Raw genomic sequence first — 10,703 nt, 5'->3', positions numbered from 1 at the left:
TAGCAGATTATCTAAAATAGAGACAGAGTAGATATGGAAATTTGGTAGAAGGAATAGACTATCAAGAGTTGGACAATAGACAAACTGGGAATCTCTAGAATAATTGTCAAGAAGTAGTTAATAATAGCTGAAAGAGATTTACAAAATAATGTTATCACAACATTACAAATTCCAGGGTGGAAACGGATATTAGGAATCTGAACAACAATTTCAAACATTAATTCAATAGAAACAATGGATGTATTTTTACCAAGAAGAAGCAAATTAAAATTTTGTTAATGATTGTTGCACATAACAGATCAACAGCTGCATCAAACCCTCTTCACAGGCAGATCATATGTGGAAAATTACCTCGCCAAATTGTTGGAAAGGTGACATAATAGCAATTTGCCCAATAGCTATGCCCTTTGGTCACAGCATATCCCAACATTCTCCATCGCCAAAACAGATGAATGTACCCTTTCGGGGTTTATATACAGACTAAACCTTCAGCCATTCACGAATATATGCTTGCATTTTATCACGACTTGCAGCATTCCCAATATTGACCGTGGGAATTATCTTCTCAGGTCTCAAAAACTAACCAAAAGAAAAAAAAAGCAGAGATAAAAATGTCAGGCCATAACTTAGAAGCTAAAATTGGTATTAATAAGTCAACTTTGTACCTTCACAAAATCTCTAAGCTCTGTGAAACTTGAGTGCTCGCTGTAAGGAACACCTGTAAAAATAAATAGCTTGTCTCACAAGCCAAACCATAGTAAAAATGCCCCCCCAAAAAAAAACAAATCAAATACCAACAGCTGCAGTTCAGTAGAAAAATCCTGACACTAAACAGGGGGGAAAAAATCATTTAGCCTACGACATTTTTGTTTCCATTTCATCTTCTTTATTTTCCTGAGCTTGATCACATAGAAAAGGACTAGTCTCCTTCTTTCTTAAACAAATAGAGTAGTCATTGTCTTTAGCCCTTTATATATGCAACTGTCCATTCAACACTTCCGGAAAGTACAATTGAAACGACATTGTTGCATTTAAGTAAAGCAGAATGAACATAGACAAGATAAAGGTACCATATATAGTCACATTGCCCTTCGTACTTGGTTTGATTAAATCCAGCTGGTTTCCAGTTGACTCGGAGAAAGTCCAACCTAAAAAAACAATAATAGAAAAATGGGTCAAATATGTGCCCCACGCACACACACACACACACACACACACACACACACACACACACACACACACACACAAGCTAAATGATTCACCTGTGGGTCGGAAAGCCAAGATGGCTGTGAACCTTTTGTTAAGAGTCTTCAAGTACTCCTTCAGGTTCTAAAATACAACAATTGCAGGCTGATAAGATGATATAAGAGAAACTTGACATTGAGAATGTAAGGAAATTTAACACCAAGACCTCATGCCGCAAGAAAGAAAGAGGTAGAACATGAAGTGGAGAACTCTGGCCACTTGAACAAAGCCTTCCAGATAACTCAGGCCAACCAAATGACTGAAGAATCCGTCTCCTTGATGCATTTGCGTATATAGGGACCTACAACAGTAAGAATTATCAACTAGAAAATGCCAGTAAAAGTTCATTTTAACTGCGAGCAGGCATGAGATCATCAAGACGGCAGAAAACCACCTAAAGAACTTAAGGGCTGCAGATGTTTGGTTCAACTTATGTTCATTTTTCAAGTACAGGAGTACCATATTATACAGCTATGTACATAAATTACACATAACAAGGCTCCTATGATTCTCTATAAACAAGAGCTCTTACGATTAATTAACCCATATATGAGATTGTTCATTTCGTTTCATCTAAATCCTTTCAAGTTAGTGTGGTTATTTGGGGTTCCAAATTTTGGCCAAGGAACAGGCATATGCTACTACACATAGTTTTGGTCATCCCGTATTCAGTTTCATAGATGCCACAACAGTAAGTCTAAGTAAAAGGTTTTTCTTCTTTAAAAAATCCCTTTCTCAATTATATCTTAGTTTATTAAAGATCTGCATTTTTCTAGTTAATCTCTTTCTATATTTTCAAAAGTTAATATGCAAAGATAAAACAAAGACACAACTGCCCTTTTCCATCATATGTACTCGTTTGCAAAGTACAAAATTGATCCGAAAGGGCATCAGAAGATGACACTTATTCTAGACAAGGATCAATTCAGACTTGGAAGAATGCAACCTGATCTCAAATTCAAGAGTTTTTACTTCTTCAGTTTTCCTAGCTACTACACTAGTCTTTACCTCCAAAGACTGAGATATTGCAAGATAAACATTCTCTTTCCCAATGCTATATGCCCCAACAACAACAAGGGTCCTCGGTTGTTTCTTTAGACAGTTATGAGTTTTCTTCACAACAAAATCCACAACATCCTCTTTAGGTGGAAACCTGAAAAAAAAATCAACCTTGAGTAACAATTGTTGAAAGGGAAAAAAAAAAACTTCTAAAGAGTTCACAAATTCACCTATACTTAGGGTTCAAATACGTTGTATCCAGGTAAAGAACATTAATTCGGTGATTGAGAAGAAGAGGGTGGGAGTGCATCAATTTACATGCCCTGAAATCTCCGGTGTGTAGATAGGTTCTTCCATCACTTAAGCGGAAATGAATAACAGCTGCACCGGGGCAGTGGTTGGCATCTAACATTGTTACCTTGACTCCCTCTATGTCATATTCAGTATCAAGCTCCAGAGGACAAATATAACTGGAGAAAACCCAGTTGATCAATAAACCTTAACAACTAGAAGAGACACTTAGTAGCACTTTTTGCAATTTGTAAAGATACTGAAATAAGCTGTAACAGGGAAATCAGCATATAGAACTTCTATAGTGAGCAGTAGTGCTGAAGCTTACAGTGAATTAACCGAGAGGCACATTTTCAGCAAGCGAGCTGTGAGTGAACTGCAATAGATAGGACCATGAGACCATCTCTTGCTCAAGCCACCATAATGGTCATGATGAAAATGGCTCAAAAAATATCCCAAGCATCCCTCAATTTGTCCATACCGAAAAGCATCCACAGTAAAAGGTGTACCTACAACGATTTGAGATGAAGAATGAGGATTATGTTGCGTCTTTTGCAAGGGAGCACTCATATCTAATCATTATAACAACAAGTATCCATACAACGTTACCCACCCTGCGTCGTAGAAACAAGCAAGATTAATTACTCTGAAACTATTTTAGGCATAATTTGAAAACAGCAAAAATAGGAACACTACCAACATAGAAAAGTTCAATGCCTCTTCCATAGTCATAGCTTAATCAACTAATACAGCAAAAAAAGCATCATCGTCATCATCATCATTAACATCATCATTGACCTACGGAAACTAGCGATCAACCTCATCTCAAGCATGCGATAGTATTTCCCGAACTCCATTTCCCGTCATCTGTTAGAAGCACGAAGAAGAGATTAGCAATTAGCGATTTCACCTGGGATCTTCTTATAGAAGGGGCAAACACGAGGCCGATCAAGCTTCATCTCCTGCCCCTTCCTTCGATCAACACGGTCCACATGCTCTTCACCTCCCATCGCGCTCCTTCGCCGCTTTCGCCCTAGATTCCGAGCCATACCTCCGGACCCCTCCTCGTACTCCTTCGGCTTCTTAATCCCCCACATCTGGAGGAGGCTTCTCTGTACAAGCCCCCCCTTCTTCTCCTTCCTCCCCTCCTCCTCCGCCGCCACCAAGCTCGACCAATCCGTCCCGCTCCCATAGAAATCGGCGGCGAAGGTACTCACCGCATCGGAGGATTCGTCGGCGATCGCGGCGTCTTCTACATCCCGACCTTCCCCGTCGCCATCGCCGTAGCCTTCATAGTCGCCATCATCGTCGTCGTCGGTGGAGGAGGATCCAATGGGGAACCCGTTCTCGTCGAGCTCGTGGGAGAGGGGGAGAGGATCGTGGGGGGCGATCGCGATCTCGGAGTCCATCGGAGAGGAGGAAGAAGAAGGAGGTGAAAGCGTTGAGCTTTGAAATCGGCGGCGGGAAATGAGGGATTTTCGGGCGAGGGGGGCCGGGGCTTTTATAGTTGGCGTGGTGGAGACGATTTCGATTTGCGGAGCGCTGAGGGACCGACACGTGGCGTGTTCTGAGCGGGCAAAAAAGTGGGACCCCGGTAGGCATTTGGGAGCGTGAAAGCGAGCACGTTTTAGTTTCATGTGAATTTATAAAAGTGTAAACTTCAAACACCACCCCTGGTTTCCCACTTTTTTATTTTAATATTATATAATTTAAAGTTTATTAAATTAGTATCCTTTATTTTCACTTTTATCTTTTTATCAGTTTTTTTGTTAATATTTTATTAAAGTATATACAAAAAATTTCAGATATCTAACTTAGGTTTATGGAATATTCGCTTTGGTCCCCTTTAGTTTTAACTTTATCATCGATTTAATACAAAAATTAGTGGAATCGATAATAAAAAAATAAAAATAAAACCACAAGACACTAAATTGATACACTTTAAATCATAGAAAACTAAAATGAGAAAGTGCGAAATCGCAAGAGTGGTATTTGAAGTTTTTCCTTTATAAAATGTTTTGTTCCTTACAAGGCCCAATTAGTGAAGAGTGGACCGAGTTGGGCCCCAATGTGGAGGTTTTAAAGTGATATTTTTCGCTGATTTATTGTTTTTTTTATGAAATTAATAGAATGCTTTTTTTTTATTAATAAATATAAAGCAATTAGTTTTAAATTTAGGATCTTATCATCAAATCTTTTTCCACTCACACTAGAAACAATCAATTTATTTAATGTAAATTTCACATTAAAGGTTCTATGTGTGAAACTCATAATAACTTATAACTCATGCAATTGTTTTAGACTTTTGAAATGTAATAGTTTTTTTATCACATACATGTTAAATTGTAAACACGGCGGACCACATATAGATAGCAAGTTTTCATTGAGTGGCAAGAATTAAGAACTCATTACATTTCAAAAGTCTAAAACAATTGCATGAGTTATAAGTTATTATGAGTTTCACACATAGAACCTTTAATGTGAAATTTACATTAAATAAATTGANGTTTTTTTATCACATACATGTTAAATTGTAAACACGGCGGACCACATATAGATAGCAAGTTTTCATTGAGTGGCAAGAATTAAGAACTCATTACAGATTTTATTTGGGTGTAAGAGTAAATTATCGATAAATAATTTTTTTGATCATAATTTTTTTTGTGATTATAAATTAAGAGTTTGATTTAAGCTCTTTGGGAGGTCATGACATTCACAATTTCAGTAGGACAATGTATTTCACCTAGATGATAATTTTTTTATTGTAGAAAATGATTTAAAAACTTAATTCAATATGTCTTTCAAAATATTTAATCATTTAGTGAGCATTTATCAGACTCTATAAATTTATTGAATAAATTAAAGATATATATTGAATAAATTGTTCGTAAAACATACGATCGTAACGCATCTTAAAATTCTCTCAAAAACTATTTATATATAAGTTAATCATACAGACCAATTCGTAAGCGGATCAGCATTTGCCCTCTAAACTTAGTCAACGGCATCAACATCCCGTTGACTGGGAGACGCATATATGTTGTGTATGTTGTAAGCATTATTCTCGAAGCCCAACGGTCAAAAGATTCCAACAAACTAGCACGACAAAAAGATTCGAATATCATTTCGCCGCCGCTCATTTATCATTTAATTAATTAATTAATTATTATTGATTCATTCCACATCACAATTTGCACGGATCTCGATGAATGACGTGGCGCGGCAGCGCGAAAGGTATTTAGTTCGATCGGGTGCGCCCGCCTCTTCTCGTTAACCCCTTCTCCTTTTCTGTTTTTTTTTTTTTTTACCCCCTTTTCCCCCCAAATCCCGCACCCTTCGCGCGAATAGAGAACTAGGGCTAGGGGATTTGATCTCTATCACACTGCGAGGAAAGGGCGAATTAGGGTTTTCGATCTCATCATTTGATTCGTTGCCGAAGCTTTCAAGGGTGGATTCCGCGACGAATCTCTTTGAAAGGTAGCTTTTGTTGACTATTTTTGAGTGTTTTTGATGATTCCGTGTAGCATTTTTAATCATTATTGGGATTAAGATGCGATTATCTCTGTGCTTAATGCGAGAATATGGGAATGGAATGCGATCGAGTGAGTTCATTGATGACTCTATTCGGTTTTTCTCCCAAGAATTTGACGAAGAAAATGATGAGATCTGACATGTTATTGTTGTACATAACGAGGCAGTTTCTTTTTTCGTTTTTTTTTTTTGACATGTAATAACATAGGGTACTGTTTAAGTTTCTGTTCATTAGTTGATAATATCGATATGCAGAAGTTTGCAAATTTCCTTTTTTGTAAAAAAAAAAATTTCCGCTTTCTGTAGGTTGAGTATTTACTTATATAATCTTACAAATCAGTGGTGAATTTGGGTTGGGACTTTAGACAGTTGATCGGGGCATTAAATCACATCCGCTTTTCTGCATCGGTGCGGCTTTTGCGTACTTAGCTTTTTTCTATTTGTTCATTTATGAAGTCATTTTAATATCTAGCAGCATAATATATGTCTACATTTCCTAATTCCATGGTATTTCAATTTGAATTAATGCTTTCAATGAGGAAATCCGTTGGCTTACTGATACCTCTTTTGGAATAGCAGAGGTCCTTCCAAAGCTTTCTCTGCTACACTATTACTTAAAACATAATGCATTAAAGTTGAGAGAGCAAACATATACTAAAGCCGTGCCTTAATCTTTATGTAGGAGGTGCTTAGCATTTCAGACCAATGGGCGAGTGGGTTATTGGAGCAGGGATCAACATAATTGGGAGCATTACCATAAATTTTGGGACTAACCTTCTAAAATTGGGCCATGATCAGGTACATTTTATTTTAGCTACTTGCACTGTGGACAGTTATTACACTTTAAACATGCATATAAATGGTTGATTTTGACATAGCTCTAACCGTTTCAGAAACTTCTTTTGGCAGCGAGAGAGTCATTCCATTCCCTGCAATGTTGAAGATGATGGCAAAATTATCTGCAAACCAATTGTATATTTTCGGACATGGAGAATTGGTATATTTCATTTAGTCCATTTTGTAGTTATCACATGAAACTGTGACCAGAAAAAAAAAAATCCAGTTTAATTGATTGAATACTGAAATATTTTGCTGTAGGTATTCTACTTTTTGCCCTGGGAAACTGTCTTAACTTCGTCTCATTCGCATTTGCAGCACAGGTTATGTTACTTTAATTTTTATTAACTTGTAACTTAAAGATAATAGTAATTTATTCGAATTACAGCTAAAAGGAAAATATTGATATCTAGTATAGAAAGTAATTGCTACTGAATGTGTTAGGTACCTTGGTTCAATCCTTGAACGTTCTTGTTGTTTTCCTAAAAATGGGTTCTCTCTCTGTGTTTTCTTGCAGTCACTTCTTGCAGCTCTGGGATCGATTCAGTTTGTATCTAATCTTATTTTTGCTTACTTTGTGTTTCACAAGAACATATTAACAAGGTAGCTTATCTTTTAACTTGATGAACCTTCTTTCGAAGCCTACCTACTTTGAGATCATTGATGAGAACTTTGAACTTCTTTCATAGGGTTTTGTTAGGCACAGCTTTTATTGTCTTCGGCAACATTTTCTTGGTTTCATTTGGCAATCACCAATCACCAGGTACAACCTCAGCCTTCTAATGCCTAACTTCTGAGTGAATATGAATTCAATGTCCTAAAGTGCAAACCAAAATTCACTGAACTATTCAATTTTTTGTCAGTTTACACATCTGAGCTATTGATCGCAAATTACAGCAATTCAGTCTTTCTTCTTTATTGCCTGTCTCTGGCGTTGGTTGTTGCTCTGAATCAATATATCTATAGGTAAGTTCGTATTAATATTTGCCAATATTTCTATTATCTTGGTTCCTATTTGGCTTGGCTATTGGAATAGCTTCTCTACTCCAATAAGCAGGAGCTTCCAGAATTTTTGTTTTTGGCTTACAAATATTCCGGAGCTTTTGCTGTGACCGGAAGCTTAAATGAGCTTTCAGGGCCCAACAATGCAGAAGCTCCCATTAGAAGCTTCTGCCTCTCTGCAGCTGGAAGCTGTGGGGGAGATTCCAATGAGACAGCTACTAGTGCTTTTCCAAACAGCTCTAGCCAAAAAACTCTTCTGCGGATAATCCACTCGAGACCCCCTCTATATAATTTATTGTTTGCTCCATCTATGATGCTCTTGATAGCAACTAAACATATCAGTTTCAGGAAAGTAAAAGCTAATCTCTTAGCTTTTGGGCATGATTTTAGTGCCTATAGGCATGCTTTCCTCCCATTTTCTTATGCCGTTGTTTCTGGTGCTATTGGATCTTGGTCAGTGTTGTTTGGGAAATCATTGTAAGTCGATCAGCCCATTGCTGATTAACCTATCTGCTCATTTAGTGGTAGTCACATCAGTTTTGTTTTTATATTGTAATTTCTCTATTTCTGGTAGAAATGTGCATTTATATTTCCTTTAACACTCAGGTCCAACATGCTAAGATTGACAGTTGGAAGCAATTATAAGCTGGATAGCTGGTTTACATACTTGATGCTTTTACTACTCTTTTGCACGGGAGGGTTTTGGGTAATGATTTTATGAGCAAAAAAGCATCAATTAATGTATTTCCTTGTTTCCGTGAAAAATGTACTGGTAGCCCCTAAACTTCTGGTCAATTGCAGATACCTCAACCAATCTTTTTTTTCCTTTCCTTTTTTAATATATGTAACATGTGTGATATTCAGGCCCTCTGATTCCCCACCTATGTCAATTTCATTTGCCGATTATGTGAAGTTTATTGTCTAAAATTTCCTGGAACTCAATTGGGCATGTAAAAGAAGCATAAGATACCAATTCTTTTAAGGATTGTGTGACAGTCTGCCAGAGCGTCAATACTTTTCTTTTCTTTTCTTTTTTCATAGATATACGGCCAATACTGAAAACAGTGAAAAAATAAGGGTAATACGGATTTGAGGCATCGGATTGTTTACACCAGTTATTTTGTAAAGATAACGCTGTGCCTATCTTTAGATCACTAATAGTTCAGGTGGTACCAGTGCGTTTCACTCTTTAATTCTATTTCTGCATGTAGTTTTTTGTGCTTTTTTAACTTGACATGTCTAATTACTTATTCCCTACATCTCAGATGGCAAGATTGAATGAGGGGTTGTCCCAGTTTGATGCAATATTCATCGTTCCAATGTTTCAGCTTGTATGGACCTTCTTTTCAGTTTGTACAGGATTTGTATACTTCCAGGAATATCAGGTGGGCTTCTTTTCTTTTCTTTCCTTCTTTCTTCTTCTTCTTCTTCCTCCTCTCTCTCTCTCTCTGAAAAATATCTCCTTTTGTAAGTCCTCTACTAAGAAAACCTTAAATTGCTTCTGACAGGCTTTTGATGCAATTAAACTAACAATGTTTCTACTGGGTTTGGCATTTGTATCAATTGGCATTTTGTTGTTAGCTCCTGATGATGCTAAAGGTTATAGAATCATGAATTCCTTCTAGTGCTGTAATTTATAGAGTCATTCGTTAGAGAATCAAACTAACTTAGCGAACGTAATTTCAGCAAATGATGGAAAGCCTTCGTCCACCGCAAGTCAAGTTGTTGCAACAAATGTAAACAGGTATTTCTTTCAGTCATCATCTATGTTCATCTTAATCGCGATAAGAAATGTAATTTACCTGCTTTTACATGGTTTCTTGTATGTTATGTTGTTTATACTGGAAAAAATATGCATGAATACTTAAAACTAATATTTCAGGCTTGCTAAACTTTCGATGGAGTGTGAAGCCAATGATGTGGACTCTTTTGATTATTTGGAGAAGGCGAAGACAAAATCTTTTTTAATAAAGGCGAAGGTGCTTTTGTCTATATCACCATTATGATATGACCCTCTCGAAAAGTTTTATTTCATACTACTTGGTTCAACATGCAGGCGGCTTTCTCCCTTTCATTAGGCCTGTGTAGAGAGTCTGCTACTGCTTTATCCGCACTGGTTGTATCTATGGTCTTTTCGACGTCAACGGGCTTCGTGGGATCTACGAATGATCGGACAAAGTACACTATTCAGAAAAGCTCTAATTGGGGCAGTACGTCAATTGACGACGATAAAGAAACACAGGAAACGGGATCTTTGCTTCCATAGAGCTGCAGAAACAACGGTAAAGTCTATTGCTTAGGGCCTGTTTGGATGCACGCATATTTCGTTCAATATTTCTCTGTTCGTTTACTCTAGCAGAATGTGGTAATTGTTTGCTAGAGAGTAGAAAAGGAATGCCTCTAAATCAATTTTCTCAGAATATGTAAATCGCATCATAGGTGGGAACTACCATACCATCCTAAGAGGATAGAATGAGTAAGATTGCATCGAGAACACGTTAACCGGTGACAACTTGCTTCTGACAGGCTTTTGTATCATAGAAAAATGTAAGTTTTAGTAATCTATGTCGAATAAGTTTTACCACTGCACCATTCATATTCTTTCTTGAGTTTCGTGATCAGATAATAAAACAAAAGCATCTAAGAGTAAAAGCTTTGCCTTGCTGTGCTATTACTCCGTGATTTACATGTATTATTCATGAGCAACAAGAAAGCGTGTTATATTCTTTCGCCCTCTTATGTTTCTTTCCGGGAAAAGCTTTTAGATAACCTTGTACTACAGCCCAATTTGACTTTAA

The 10,703-nt window shown here is 37.1% G+C and overlaps 2 protein-coding genes across 6 annotated transcripts; one reads left to right on the top strand and one right to left on the bottom strand.

Annotated features, from left to right (window-relative positions):
• LOC109726235 (DNA cross-link repair protein SNM1) lies at positions 35-3,988 on the bottom strand. Its single transcript, XM_020255730.1, has 9 exons — positions 3,446-3,988; positions 2,864-3,044; positions 2,475-2,714; positions 2,254-2,398; positions 1,412-1,546; positions 1,263-1,329; positions 1,071-1,148; positions 666-718; positions 35-579 (listed from the first exon to the last, which is right to left on the bottom strand). The coding sequence occupies exons 1-9, from the start codon at positions 3,942-3,944 to the stop codon at positions 481-483; spliced, it is 1,497 nt and encodes a 498-aa protein (XP_020111319.1). The 5' UTR covers positions 3,945-3,988; the 3' UTR covers positions 35-480.
• Positions 5,822-10,557, top strand: LOC109726149 (probable magnesium transporter NIPA8). Of its 5 annotated transcripts, none has more exons than XM_020255595.1 (14): positions 5,822-6,012; positions 6,749-6,864; positions 6,976-7,063; positions 7,165-7,226; positions 7,421-7,506; positions 7,593-7,666; positions 7,767-7,869; positions 8,296-8,382; positions 8,512-8,611; positions 9,171-9,290; positions 9,414-9,504; positions 9,592-9,649; positions 9,788-9,884; positions 9,962-10,557. In XM_020255595.1, the coding sequence occupies exons 2-14, from the start codon at positions 6,772-6,774 to the stop codon at positions 10,169-10,171; spliced, it is 1,269 nt and encodes a 422-aa protein (XP_020111184.1). In that variant the 5' UTR covers positions 5,822-6,012; positions 6,749-6,771; the 3' UTR covers positions 10,172-10,557. The 5 variants fall into 5 exon arrangements, with proteins under 5 accessions (XP_020111184.1, XP_020111183.1, XP_020111182.1 ...); XM_020255594.1 differs by having other exon boundaries at positions 8,254-8,382; XM_020255593.1 differs by having other exon boundaries at positions 8,248-8,382.

The sequence above is a fragment of the Ananas comosus genome, linkage group 21 (assembly GCF_001540865.1).
Source record: "Ananas comosus cultivar F153 linkage group 21, ASM154086v1, whole genome shotgun sequence".
NCBI classification, from domain to species: Eukaryota; Viridiplantae; Streptophyta; class Magnoliopsida; order Poales; family Bromeliaceae; genus Ananas; species Ananas comosus.
The sequence above is the reverse complement of the archived record's forward strand: the minus strand, read 5'-3'. Positions and strand labels throughout refer to the sequence as shown.

Bases quoted from the DNA above. Each gene is read 5' to 3' on its own strand.
- LOC109726235 (XM_020255730.1), bottom strand. From the start codon at position 3,944: ATGGACTCCGAGATCGCGATCGCCCCCCACGATCCTCTCCCCCTCTCC. The intron at 3,045-3,445 runs GTGAAATCGCTA...AAATCGTTGTAG, and splicing joins CTTCTATAAGAAGATCCCAG to GTACACCTTTTACTGTGGAT. The intron at 2,399-2,474 runs GTGAATTTGTGA...TTTTTTTTTCAG, and splicing joins TATTTGAACCCTAAGTATAG to GTTTCCACCTAAAGAGGATG.
- LOC109726149 (XM_020255593.1), top strand. From the start codon at position 6,772: ATGGGCGAGTGGGTTATTGGAGCAGGGATCAACATAATTGGGAGCATT. The intron at 8,383-8,511 runs GTAAGTCGATCA...TTTAACACTCAG, and splicing joins GTGTTGTTTGGGAAATCATT to GTCCAACATGCTAAGATTGA. The intron at 9,885-9,961 runs GTGCTTTTGTCT...TTCAACATGCAG, and splicing joins CTTTTTTAATAAAGGCGAAG to GCGGCTTTCTCCCTTTCATT.